This window comes from Hyperolius riggenbachi, chromosome 1 (genome assembly GCF_040937935.1).
Source record: "Hyperolius riggenbachi isolate aHypRig1 chromosome 1, aHypRig1.pri, whole genome shotgun sequence".
Taxonomy (NCBI): domain Eukaryota; kingdom Metazoa; phylum Chordata; class Amphibia; order Anura; family Hyperoliidae; genus Hyperolius; species Hyperolius riggenbachi.
In genome coordinates this window covers 648,541,228-648,554,815 of record NC_090646.1, presented here as the reverse complement: position 1 = coordinate 648,554,815, position 13,588 = coordinate 648,541,228, and the positions used below count along the sequence as shown (strand labels likewise).

Sequence of the window (13,588 nt, the reverse complement as noted above, 5' to 3'; positions counted from 1 at the left end):
CACCGTTAAAATGGTGCCACATGCTGTTAATTTACAAACTAGATGTAGCCAAGCATGTAGCAGATATACTGAAGGCATGTATTGCTGTTCAAAATACAAACATTGGAACCCTTGAGGTATAGCTGGAAGCAAATAGACGTAATTTTGAAACTAAACAATGCACATTGCCTGGCTGTCCTGATGATCCGCTGCCTGTAATACTCCAAGTCATAAACCCTGAACAAGCATCAAGATCAGATGTTTCTAACCGAAGTCTGATTTTATTATATGTTTGCTTCAGGTGTGAGACTCAGACAGTACTGCAGCCAAAGAAATCAGCAGGATGCCAAGCAACTGGTATTGTAAAAAACAAAAAACAAATATGGCAGCCTCCATATTCTTCTCACTTCAGGTGTCTTAAGACATGGGTAGAAAGGCAGGAGTTGGAAGGAGGACAGAAGGTGGAAAACTGAGGCAGGCCAAGAGAGTTGGAAGCAAAAGCACAGAGGAAATATAGGGGTAGGAGGACATAAGTTGGAGGCAGGTTAGATGCCAATGGAGAAGTGCAGAGGCATCATAAGGGTGGAAAAGTTCCTTTATCAGGGGTACCTGGGTCAGTAGGAGGGATGACAGTTCGGAGTCAGAATCCTGTGATAGTCCGGTGGCCATCATCCCTTCACAGAGGATTGTGTAAACAATACTGACACAGCTATACACACCAGGCCTGTGGAGTCAGGAGGTCGAGGAGTAGGAGCAATTTTGGGTACCCGGAGTCGGTGGTTTCATAAACTGAGGAGTTCTGATACAAACAGCACCATACCAAATACACTGAGTAATAAAAACGACACCAAATGAGAATTAAACCTTTTTATTAGTGTATTCACATATTCGGCAATGCAACACGCACAAAGCTTATGTCAAGTTCACGAGTTCTACCAATACACCAATCTACTGGTAAAACTAGTTCACAAATGTTAAATGCTTTGCCAATTACGGTTTACAGTTTGGCTCTCTGCTTACCATCGAACGGTCTCGGAATCGCGTCTATGCACTACAGCAGGCGTCCTCAAGCTCCAGGTCTCGACGGCCCTCCACCGGAGATATCAAAATCGGGACCTTCGCCGAAATCTACACAGGCTTTTTTTTTTTATTTTTTTGGGGTAGGTAAAATATATATATATCGCCTGCTTCCGTTGAAGATACTCCTCCAAATATGTCCGGTGCAGGGGGGAGGAAAGGGGCGCGAGATAAACATGTAACCACTCTCCGCGAAACAGTCTAATGATTGAACAGCCTTAACACTGGCCCACAAGATTGTTCTGAAGCCAACGATGTCACTAGCTGTACTTACAAAGTACATCGCTAGTGTAGTCAATGCAGCCCAGGGGGAAAAGAAGGGAGATAAGAGAGGACGAGAAAGAGAGGGAGATAGAGAGAGAGACAAAGAGGAAGGGTAACCCAGCCACTCTCACGTTTATAAAAAACGACAAACAGCTACGGAACAAGTTTGTTAGTTAAGATGTACGCTTTCAAGTCAGAGTGCCCCCCTTTGTCTACACGACCTTTGACCCCCCGCCCGACCCTAAAACCGCAGACATCCGTAGAATAGAAATTCTAGATAATGTTTATAGGGTGCAGGATGTAGTGTCCAAGGGTTCACAATAACATGCACTTAAAATAATAATAATAACTGCCATCCTTCAAACAGTTTTATTCCAGAATCGCAATTTTTTTTTTGTACGTCTTGTAGAGGAGTTGGCTACCGCAGGCTTTGCCATTTTGCAAGTACAGAAGTCATTAATATATATAAAAAGTGGATTTTTTTTAATTTTTTTTTTTATTAAAACGGAGTCGCTGAGAGATGGACGACACAAGGGGAGGGAAAAAAAGAAAAAAAAAGTATAGCAAAAATTTCTAGGGCTGCAGAAAGTATAACAGAGCACGTAAGAGTGAGCAAGCATGCACTGTTATTAGGTAAACATATAAAATAGGCAACAACAAAATGAAAAAAATACAAATATGCTAAAGGAGAATAATAATGGCAAAAAAAAAAAAGGATAAAAGAAGCAGGCACCCTATTCGGTGTCTAAAAATGTATAACGGGCAGTGTTCTCCCCAGGCTCTTTTAGCCGGGTAGATTTGGTGACCACCCGGCTGTCATCGGCTCACCTCCTCCTATGCTGTAAGCAGAGTTGCCCTGCATTTTCATCTCGCCCCACCCGGCTGCTTTTTCATGCCACCCGGCTGGAAAAAAATTCTGGGGAGAACACTGACGGGGGGGAAAAAACGTAGTTACTACTACACATGACACGTAAAAAGAGGACCGATCATGTTATTGTTAAACCATTTGGACACGCCGCAGGATGCCCAATAATAATAAAACATTAAATGTCCTTTCCAACATCCCTTCCCACAGTAAGGAGTGATTAGACACTGTACTTTCTTCTATGGTATCAGAAATCGTCATCCAACAAGGTGCTTTAAGCTGATGGGACCTCAAGTGCTGTTTTCTCGGTATGTTTTTTTTTTCTTTTTGATTTATAAACAGTTCATGGGGACCACACACGAATACTATGGACAGACGAGCTGAATTAAGTCTGTTGCCGGGACTTTGCATTGAACCCACAGGTCGTACGAGGGGATTTTGAGGGGGTGTTTAAAAAAAAAAGAAGAAGAAAAATGATGAAAGTAGCCCCCGATTAGGACATGCTGGAGCAACGGACTGAAGGGGAACCCATCTGTGTCAACACTTTGTCCAGCCACTGTAAAGGTCCGTTCAGGTGCAGCTCGATCCAACAGGGAGTGCTCGTCACCGTCTGCCGCCTGGGAGAGAACAGGAGGGCGATGAGAGGAGGAACAGGAAGCGCATGCACTTTTTATTCTAAAGGATGGTGTAATAAAGTTGTGATTGTATTTATCTTTCAGTGTTAATGTTTGGCTATTCACTATGAGCAAACACTAGCATGCGCAGTTACTTGAATGTATATGTATACGATCTGCATTAGATCACACCTGAACTGATCAGCTAGGAAGGAGGTGGAGGAGAATAGGGCTGGATAACAATAGGAGGGGGCAGATGGACAGGATGTGGAGGATGGAGGGGCAGGAAAACAGGCTGTGGAAAGCAGGTGGGCAGGAAGAAAGGATGTGGAGAACATTGGGGGGGGGGGGGGGGAGCAGGATGACAGGATGTGGAAGAGAGGGGCAAGAGGACTTGATGTGGAAGGGGGGGAGGGGGAGGGACATGATGTGGAGGGGGGGGGAGAAGGAGGACAGGATGTGGGGGGGGAACAGGATGTGGGGGGCGGAGGAGGACAGGATGTGGAGGGGGGCAGACGGACAGGATGTAGAGAGTGAGGGACAGAGGGGCAGAAGAACAGGATGTGGAAAATGCGAGGGCAGGACGACAGAATGTGGAGAGTGGGGGGACAGGAGGACAGTATGTGAAGGGAAGGCAGGACGACAGGATGTGAAGGAGGGGGGCAGGAGGACAGAATGTGGAGAGTGGGGGGACAGGAGGACAGAATGTGGAGAATGATGGCAGGAGGACAGTATGTGGAGAGTGGGGGGGCAGGACGACAGGATGTGAAGGAGGGGGGCAGGAGGACAGAATGTGGAGAGTGGGGGGACAGGAGGACAGTATGTGGAGAATGGGGGCAGGAAGACAGGATGTGAAGGGGAGGCAGGAGGACATGATGTGCCAGATGGGAGGCAGGAGGATGTTGGTGGGGGGACGGGGACAGAAGGACAAGGTAGGGTGTAGGAGGACAGGAGGTGGAGGGGACAGGAGGACGGTGGTGGGGGGACAGAAGGACAAGGTAGGGGTGCTGGAGGGCAGGAGGTGGAGGCAGAAAGATGAGGGAAGACTGTACTAGACAGACAACTAGCATGATGTACCTGTATTCAGCACCCCAGCCTTTCACAAAGCTCATTCTGATGGTGCACATTCTGGTTAATTGGTAAACTGCTTCAAATCCCTGATTCACCGACTGAGCAAGGAGGGCAGCAAACTCTTGGTTATTAAAGATCTTCAGGTTGCAGCCTGCCAATGAACAAAGACACAGTTAGTGGTAAGGCAAATTTACATGCTTTTACAAAAAAATTGTGCAGGGAAGATCTTCACAAAGGGAAAGATCAGAACCAGTTGTACAGACAGCTGCCAGTGGAGAAGGAACCAGTGGTACAGACAGCTGCCAGTGGAGAAGGAATCAGTGGTACAGACAGCTGCCAGTGGAGAAGGAATCAGTGGTACAGACAGCTGCCAGTGGCGAAGGAACCAGTGGTGAAGACAGCTGCCACAGTAGGGAAGGATCAGAACCAGTGGTGCAGACAGCTGCCACAGTGGGGGAAGGATCAGAACCAGTGGAGCAGACAGCTGCCACAGTGGGGGAAGGATCAGAACCAGTAGTGCAGACAGCTGCCACAGTGGCGCAGGATCAGAACCAGTGGTGCAGGCAGCTGCCACAGTGGCGCAGGATCAGAACCAGTGGTGCAGACAGCTGCCACAGTGGGGGAAGGATCAGACCCAGTGGTGTAGACAGCTGCCACAGTGGGGGAAGGATCAGAACCAGGGGTGCAGACAGCTGCCACAGTGGAGGAGGAGAACCAGTGGTGCAGACAGCTGCCACAGTGGGGCAGGATCAGAACCAGTGGTGCAGACAGCCGCCACAGTGGGGAAGGATCAGAACCAGTGGTGCAGACAGCTGCCACAGTGGGGGAAGGATCAGAACCAGTGGTGCAGACAACTGCCACAGTGGGGGAAGGATCAGAACCAGTGGTGCAGACAGCTGCCACAGTGGGGGAAAGGATCAGAACCAGTGGTGCAGACAGCTGCCACAGTGGGGAAGGATCAGAACCAGTGGTGCAGACAGCTGCCACAGTGGGGCAGGATCAGAACCAGTGGTGCAGACAGCCGCCACAGTGGGGAAGGATCAGAACCAGTGGTGCAGACAGCTGCCACAGTGGGGGAAGGATCAGAACCAGTGGTGCAGACAACTGCCACAGTGGGGAAGGATCAGAACCAGGGGTGCAGACAGCCGCCACAGTGGGGAAGGATCAGAACCAGTGGTGCAGACAGCTGCCACAGTGGGGCAGGATCAGAACCAGTGGTGCAGACAGCTGCCACAGTGGGGAAGGATCAGAACCAGTGGTGCAGACAGCCGCCACAGTGGGGAAGGATCAGAACCAGTGGTGCAGACAGCTGCCACAGTGGGGAAGGATCAGAACCAGTGGTGCAGACAGCTGCCACAGTGGGGAAGGATCAGAACCAGTGGTGCTGACAGCTGCCACAGTGGGGGAAAGGATCAGAACCAGTGGTGCAGACAGCTGCCACAGTGGGGAAGGATCAGAACCAGTGGTGCAGACAGCTGCCACAGTGGGGAAGGATCAGAACCAGTGGTGTAGACAGCCGCCACAGTGGGAAAGGATCAGAACCAGTGGTGTAGACAGCCGCCACAGTGGGGACGGATCAGAACCAGTGGTGCAGACAGCCGCCACAGTGGGGACGGATCAGAACCAGTGGTGCAGACAGCTGCCACAGTGGGGAAGGATCAGAACCAGTGGTGTAGACAGCCGCCACAGTGGGGACGGATCAGAACCAGTGGTGCAGACAGCTGCCACAGTGGGGAAGGATCAGAACCAGTGGTGCAGACAGCTGCCACAGTGGGGAAGGATCAGAACCAGTGGTGCAGACAGCCGCCACAGTGGGGAAGGATCAGAACCAGTGGTACAGACAACTGCCACAGTGGGGAAGGATCAGTACCAGTGGAGCAGACAGCTGCCACAGTGGGGGAAGGTATTGTGTCCCCTGTAAACAATCCAGCAGGTGACAGTGATGGTCAATGTGATGTCTGGATAGACAGAATGTGTACACGACAAAGCTTTCCAGCCGAAGGGATCAGGACTCCATACTTTCACAGTTCAGGAGTCGAAGGACGCCTTGCTCTGCTATATCAGAGTGATGTAACTGTTGCTATGTGAGCATGATCCGCAGTGAACAACGGAGCAGATTTTCGCAGGAGGGAATCAATGGACTTGATCACAGATTGTCACTTAAAGCGAACGTAACCCCCGGGTTGATGGCATTGATACAGGGAGATGGATGCCCCGTATAGAAGCTAAGAAGCAGCAGCCCCCCCCATAAGCAAGTAAATCAACACTGTCAACACTGCCCCCCACAGAGCATACATAACTTATAACCCCCCCCCAAGGTGGCCACTAATGATCCAATCTTTTTCATCCAATTTTATATCTATGTAGTATAAGGGTTTGAGTGAATATATTGAATGGATAATTTAGGCAGTCCCTTATATAACATAGAAATGGTAAGATTGAATGAAAAAGATTGGATCATTAGTGGCCACAATTAGGGGAGCTTTGTTTTAAATATTTTGACGTAAGAGGTGCTCAGTTCCCTTTAAAGAAGAACTGTAGTGAAAATAATGAATAAAATTGCTTTTTTGTAGATTTAGTCAGTGTTTGCCCATTGCAAAATCTTTCCTCTCCCTGATTTACATTCTGCAATTTATCACTGGTGGAAACATCTTTAGTTCTGCCAGGTGATCTGTAAGGAATGTTCATTACTGAGCATTCTATGCACAGAGGGAGAGGCTGCTTTCTTGGCAGTTGGACAAAAGCCGTTATTTTCCACAATGCAACGAAGTTCAGGGCCATGGTCATGACATCACACTGTGGGAGGGGTTTCACCACAATATCAGCCATACAGACCCCTCTGCTGATCTATTGGAGATAAAGGTAAAGGTTTCTCATGGGAAAGGGACATCGGCTACTGATTTGGATGAAGTTCGATTCTGGGTTAGAGTTCCTCTTTAAAGATCTGCCATGCCAGTTCATTAAACGACCTCAGTGGACACATGTACACATGCTAGATTTTGAGCCAGCGTTATTAAAGTGGAACTGAAGATAAACAAAAACAAAGCATTTCACTTACCTGGGGCTTCTGCTTGCCCCTTGCAGCTGTCCTGTCCAGTGCCGGTCCTCAACGATCCTCCGTTCCCCAGCTAGTTTCATGCGCAGGCCGCGGCCGTTAACAAGGCTACGCGTGGCAGGGCTGCGCAGGCCTAGTGGCCCATCGACTTACATGTCGACCGAAGCGTAAGTAGCTAGTGGCAGGAGAATGGATGATGGTGGAGGACCGGCGCGGGACAGGGCGGCTGCACAGGGCTGGCAGAGGGCCCAGGTAAGTTAAAATCTTTTTTTTTTTTTTTTACTTTCAGTTCCGCTTTAAGTTGCTAAAATGACTCTGTAATTGGTTAGTTACTCTGAAATCTGCAACGGGGGTGACTGGAAAGAACTCTGAACATTCCCCTGTATTGAGTTTCAGGAGGACCACAAAATGGCATTTTAAACAGTACCAACATTTTGATCTCTTTATTACAAACCTATTATATTTTTCTCATGCTTGGTTAGGAAGCAATAAGGGTTGAAATAAAAACAAATTAAAATAAGTCACAGGCATGGGCAGTAGAAAGATGCAATAAGGCATGCAGTGACCAGCAGGAGCAGCAAAAACATCACAAGGCAGACAATGACCAGCAGAAAGATGACACAAGGCAGGCAGTGACCAGCAGGGGCAGCAGAAAGATGTCACAAGGCAGGTGGTGACCAGCAGGAAGAGGTCACAAGGCAGGCAGTGACCAGCAGGAAGAGGTCACAAGGCAGGCAGTGACCAGCAGGGGCAGCAGCAAGATATCACAAGGCAGGCAGTGACAAGTAGGGGCAGCAGAAAAATGACACGAGGCAGGCAGTGACCAGCAGGTGCAGCAGAAAGACAGGTTCAGCAGAAAGATGACAAGGCAGGCAGTGACCAGCAGAAAGATGACAAGGCAGGAAGTGATGAGTAAGTGCAACAAAAAAACGTCATGAGGCAAGGCCAGAAGAGAGGTCACAAGGCAGGAAGTGATGAGTGTATTCAGCAGAATACATGTCATGAGGCAGGAGTGACCAGCAGGGGCAGCAGAGAGTGGTCACAAGGTAGGCAGTGACCAGCAGGGGCAGCACAGAGTGGTCACAAGGTAGGCAGTGACCAGCAGGGGCAGCAGAGAGGGGTCACAAGGTAGGCAGTGACCAGCAGGGGCAGCACAGAGTGGTCACAAGGTAGGCAGTGACCAGCAGGGGCAGCACAGAGTGGTCACAAGGTAGGCAGTGACCAGCAGGGGCAGCAGAAAGCTGTTCCAATGGCGGGAATTGATGAGTATGTGCAGCAGATACATGTCATGAGGCAGGTGTGACCAGCAGGGGCAACAGAGAGGCAGCAAGGTAACGCTCACCTGGAGGGATCTTGCACACAGTCGCTGGATGCCATCCATACCGCTGGTTACAGTTTGGACTCTGGACAAAAATAGCACTATCGCTGAGGCACTCTGCAAACACTTCTCCCCCGATGTAATACAATCGCACTCCTCTTCCTGTGCAAACACATCACAAATTATCAAAAATCACCACTGGCAAAAAGGCATTATCAAAGTTAAACTGACTTTATCACATAAAATCAGGCAATCGCTAATAGCTTAAAAAGTGCCCTGAACACCAGTACACACATCTACGTACTAGAGCTCCCAGCATGCATTGTGGTCGAGAGTGCGCCCACAGGCGGATTCTTCAAAGGTAAGCACTGGTGCTCCCTGTATGAAGTATAGGTTTGCATTACTGACAGAAGGTGCCCACACATCTAGCAAATTTGGCTGCTGATGAACAACGCGACAGACCTCTACCTGATCGCGGAGAGATCTGTGGCCGACATAAACCACAGGCCAATTCCCTATCATTGCATGGAATCGGCCTAGTGACGCCACGCGCCCAGGTGCAATTTTCCAGCAACTATCTGGGGTGCATGTGTGTGAGGAAGTGTGCGAAGACAGAACCAGCGGCGGACACAGACAGGTAAACTATTCATGCACGGGGGGAGGGGCCGCCGTAACCATCGCACATCCGATTGAGCACGATGGCCCGAGATTTTGTAGCATGCCCAATCAATACATGCGATCAATTTTTGCACCCCGCCAACAAAAAGAACGATGCTTAACCTTAAACAATACCAATATACCCACCCAACCCATGCCTAATCATCCCCCCTTCCCAATACTTAACCCAACCCTCAATCAATGCCTAATCCTAATCACTCCCCCGCCCTATGCTTAATCCTAACCAACACCCCCTCCCTAACCCTCGTGCTGTTGTGGCATGGGGACAGGTCTGCTTTGTTACAGCTGAGATTACGTTACCTATATGACGCCTGGTCATTTCCACTGTGGCGTTCCGGTTCACGTTAGACAGCAAGCCTAAGCAGAACCTCTCGGAATTCGATGGGTCCGTGAAACCGTCTACAGTGAGCGAAGGCTGCGACGCGTGGAAAGTCTCTCCCACTCGCTGGTTTAGCTCGTAATAAGCTATTGAACACCAGAAGGCTGGCTCAGAATAAGTAACAGGCTGCAAGTCTGTGGAAGAAACAAACATTTGTTACTGAAATGGGAAAACAAACTTTAATTATGGCATCCTAAAGTAATAGTGTAACCAACTTGTCTATCAAGTAGAACTGCATGCTTTGACTATGCTGCTCAAATCTCATACAAGAAGGGTAAGAGACAGAAAGCCACTAGGATAGTGATGGCTAACCTAGGCACTCCAGCTGTGGTGGAACTTCAAGTTTCATGAGGCATTGCATTACTCTGACAGTTCTAAGCATAACTCGGGGAGGCAGAAGCATGATGAGATTTGTAGATGTCACAGCTGGAGTGCCAAGGTTAGCCATCACTGCACTAGAAGCTACAGGAAGGGTAGAAGACGGCACTGGAGGATCAGTAAGTATTATCAGCTGCAAACCCCGCCTGTGGCGGATGCAGGGGGCTTTGCTGTCATATGATCTTTAAACAACTATTTCCTTTCCAGAACGATAGGCAACAACATATAGCAAGAGTATAAATGAAGCTAAAACAGTGAGGTGCAGTCTATCTTTGATCTTTCATATTCTTCTCTATTTCTTGTCTTCTTGTTACTATCAAAAAGGAAAAAAACTTTCATCAAACCAATCTCCCCATCCATTCCCGGGACAACAAGATCAGTTAATCCTTTGCGTAGTTACATCCGCAGCTCCAGTGCTTTCCCCCTTTCCCTGTCAGTGACGATCGTCAGCACGCACACAGCTTATAAGCGGCATATGTGACTAAGCAAAATAATGTATGCTTTTAACTTAGCTATAGGGATAGCAGCGGTTCATGGATGATTGATGTGCATTAAGGCCAGGTTCACATTAGCTTTTTTTTCCCGGAACGTATACTGTACAAACGGAACAGATGTGAAAGGATCCAATGTTAACCTATGGATCCATTCACATGCGTCCGTTGGTACGGATACGAAAATTGCTGCAGGCCCTAATTTTCTGCCCAGCGGAAGAGATCCGGACAAAAATACTGCAGCATTGGGGGCAATAAGAAACGGATCATGAGCCGACGCGAACCTGAGCAACGGGAGGGTGAGGGAGGGTTAATACATACCAAATCTTCCGTAGCAGACGGAGGTAGAGTCTTCAGCCTTCTTCCGCGTCAAGTGACTACATGACATGCTGTGTAATCACAGCGGAAGAAGAGGAAGCCTCTACCGCCGGCTGCTGCAGAAGATAAGGTATGTATTTGCGGAGTGAAAACGGATCCGATCAATCATTGATCAGAATCGTTTTCACTATGTGAACGGGCCACGGACTGAACCATCCGGATCCAGTGAAGCGGAGAACGAATCGGCTCACCGGATCAGTTTGGCCTAAAATGCAGATGTGAACCGGGCCTAAAGCATTTGCATGCCAGTGTGCAGAGGGTTAACCGATTTGGCCGTTTTGTTGCCCACACTATCTTTGGCACCTTTCTTATAACTTATTTAAATGCCCTAACTTGAGGTGATGAGCCTGGATTCTGTGTTTTTTTTTTTTTCTCCTTCCTGTGACAAAATGCCACACAAATGATCACCCCACAGTGAGAGACGCTACACGGCTTTAGGACATGCCCAGCCACACCCTAATCCTGTCTACTAAATCGAATTAAAGTACTGTACACCTATAGCGGGATATGGAGGCTACCATATGTATAACCTTTCAAATCAAACCAGTTGCCTGGCTTCCTGCTGATCTTTCACGAAACAGTAGTGTTTGAAACAAGCATGCAGCTAATCCAGTCAAACTCAAGTCAGAAACATCTGATCTGCTGTATGCTTGTTCAGGGTCTATGGCTAAACGTTTTAGAGGCAGAAGATAAGCAGGACTGCTAGGCAATTTGACTAGTTTAAAAAGAAATAAATATGGCAGCCTCCATATTCCTCTCACTTTAGGTGTACTTTAAAGGAAACCTGAAACGTCTCTAATGGTTGTATTTATATTTACCTGGGGCTTTCTCCAGCCCCCAGAGGTGCATGGGATCCCTCCCAATCCTCTCAGTTGTCTCTTAATGCCACCTGGTAATCTGTCCAGCTAAGCCTGCACCCTTGCCGCGCTCCTGCCACCTTCTGCTAGGTGAAGAGACCACTCCCGTTCCCTTTATTACCCTGGGGGGGATTACAACACAACGGAGCGGCCACAGGACGTCGAGGGAGCTCACCCATCTTATGGGGCTGGAGGTAGCTTCGGGTAACATTCAATAGCCCCATCAATAGAGCCGTCTCAGGTCACTGGAAACAGAGGTCTGGTCTGCCTGCACTTACAGTGAGTCACATGGTGCAGCTACATGATGATAAAAACGAAGAAGGACTTACCCAGGCTGTGATTGACTGGAGAAAGTGTACTAGGAGAAAGCTCAGCTGGTGACCCTGTAATGACAAACACACATATTACCGGTCTGCTGTACAAAACAAGAACAGCAAACATGCTGCAGTCCACATAAAATGACAAGTCTCACAGTTTGGAAAGGCTTCTCAGTTGATGAATATTTATTGCTCTGTGAAAAAGTGCTGTTATTTTCTCTGAAAAAAGGCACTATAGTGATCTGCTGACTGCTTCCGTTATTAACAGGCCCTGAAATCAAAGGATACCCAAAGTGACATGATGAGATAGACATGTATACAGTATGTACAGTGCCTAGCACACAAATAAATAACTATGCTGTGTTCCTTTTTTCTTTCTCTGCCTGAAAGAGTTAAATATCAGGTATGTAAGTGGCTGACTCAGTCCTGACTCAGACAGGAAGTGACTTCAGTGTGACCCTCACTGATAAGAAATTACCATTTTTATCTCTTTCTTGCTCTCAGGAGCCATTTTCTGCTAGTAAAGTGTTTTATAGTTGGAATTTCTTATCAGTGAGGGTCACACTGTAGTCATTTCCTGTCTGAGTCAGGACTGAGTCAGCCACTTACATACCTGATATTTAACGCTTTCAGGCAGAGAAAGGAAAAAAAGGAACACAGCCTAGTTATTTGTGTGCTAGGCACTGTACATACACATGTCTATCTCATCATGTCACATGTCACCTCGGGCACCCTTTAAGGCTGCATTTTCACATGTGCATCCATGCGTTTTTCTGCAAAATGCACAGCAATGCAAGTAAATGGGTCCGTTTCCAGTATACCACGTGCATTTTGAGGGATGCAAGCCGCCAACATCAGTGATGCGAGTTTGCCTTCAAATCCCTGCAGCTGCACCACACACAGCTAGAGGGATTTGGGTGTGTGCTGTGGGAAACTGCATCATGCGGTTTCGAAATCTCGCTGGCATGCGATTAGGACCGCAAACCTATTAACAGAATACGCATTAGTAATGCAAATCTGATTTTCACAGAATGCCATCAACACAAGAGTAAAAACACATCATGCAAGACTATTGCATTTTTGCCAAGATTAAAAAAAAATCTAGTAGCAAATAGGTGAAGTTATAACGTTAATTAGCTATTGCTAAACTTACTATACTTGAAACTGGAAAAATGCATGCGAAAATTTGCATTAAAAAAAAAAGGTACACAAAATTGTACGAGTTTTTGCAATGCGGGTGAAAAAAAAAATAAAACACATTAGAAAACCCGCCAATTCCAGCAATATGGATTACTACACATGTGTGGAGATGCAGCCTAAAGGTTAATGCGCACAGTTGGCTGAACAGCCCATGGCGCGTACCTGGTGTTCTGCGGAGTCAAAGCACACAAACCGCGTCATTTTTAGCCATGTGTCTGCAGTAGACACATGATGCCATTCAGGGCTGTGGAGTCGGAGTCGAGGAGTCGGAGCAATTTTGGGCACCCGGAGTCGGAGTCGTGGTTTCATAAACTGAGTAGTCGGAGTCGGGTGATTTTTGTACAAAATCCATAGCCCTGTAAAATATTAGACTAAGGAGTCGGAGTCATTTTGGTTACCCGGAGTCGGAGTTGGAGTCGTGGTTTCATAAACTGAGGAGTCTGAGTTGGAGTCAGAAGATTTTTGTACCGACTCCACAGCCCTGATTCCCTTATCAGAGATGCTCAATGATTACAACTTGCATGCATCTTTTTTCCGTGCAATCAAATGAAAATCCTCTATTTCTGATCGGACCAACAGCAAGCTGCATACAACCTAAATGCAAATTGGAATTATCTGCATCTCTAGAGGTTACTGCACTATAGAAAACGTTAGCATGTTGAGATTT

At 47.7% G+C, this 13,588-nt stretch overlaps 1 protein-coding gene across 2 annotated transcripts in view; it reads right to left on the bottom strand.

The window, feature by feature from the left end:
- Positions 1-831: 831 nt before the first annotated feature.
- SMAD2 (SMAD family member 2) overlaps positions 832-13,588 on the bottom strand; it is a 98,859-nt gene continuing 86,102 nt past the window's right edge. For both annotated transcript variants that reach the window (XM_068251392.1, XM_068251400.1), the window contains 5 exons: positions 11,734-11,787; positions 9,222-9,434; positions 8,268-8,405; positions 3,877-4,021; positions 832-2,802 (listed from right to left, as the gene is read on the bottom strand). In XM_068251392.1, the coding sequence (XP_068107493.1) occupies positions 2,679-2,802; positions 3,877-4,021; positions 8,268-8,405; positions 9,222-9,434; positions 11,734-11,787 (674 nt within the window). In that variant the 3' untranslated portion in view covers positions 832-2,678. The remainder of the gene's footprint in view (positions 2,803-3,876; positions 4,022-8,267; positions 8,406-9,221; positions 9,435-11,733; positions 11,788-13,588) is intronic.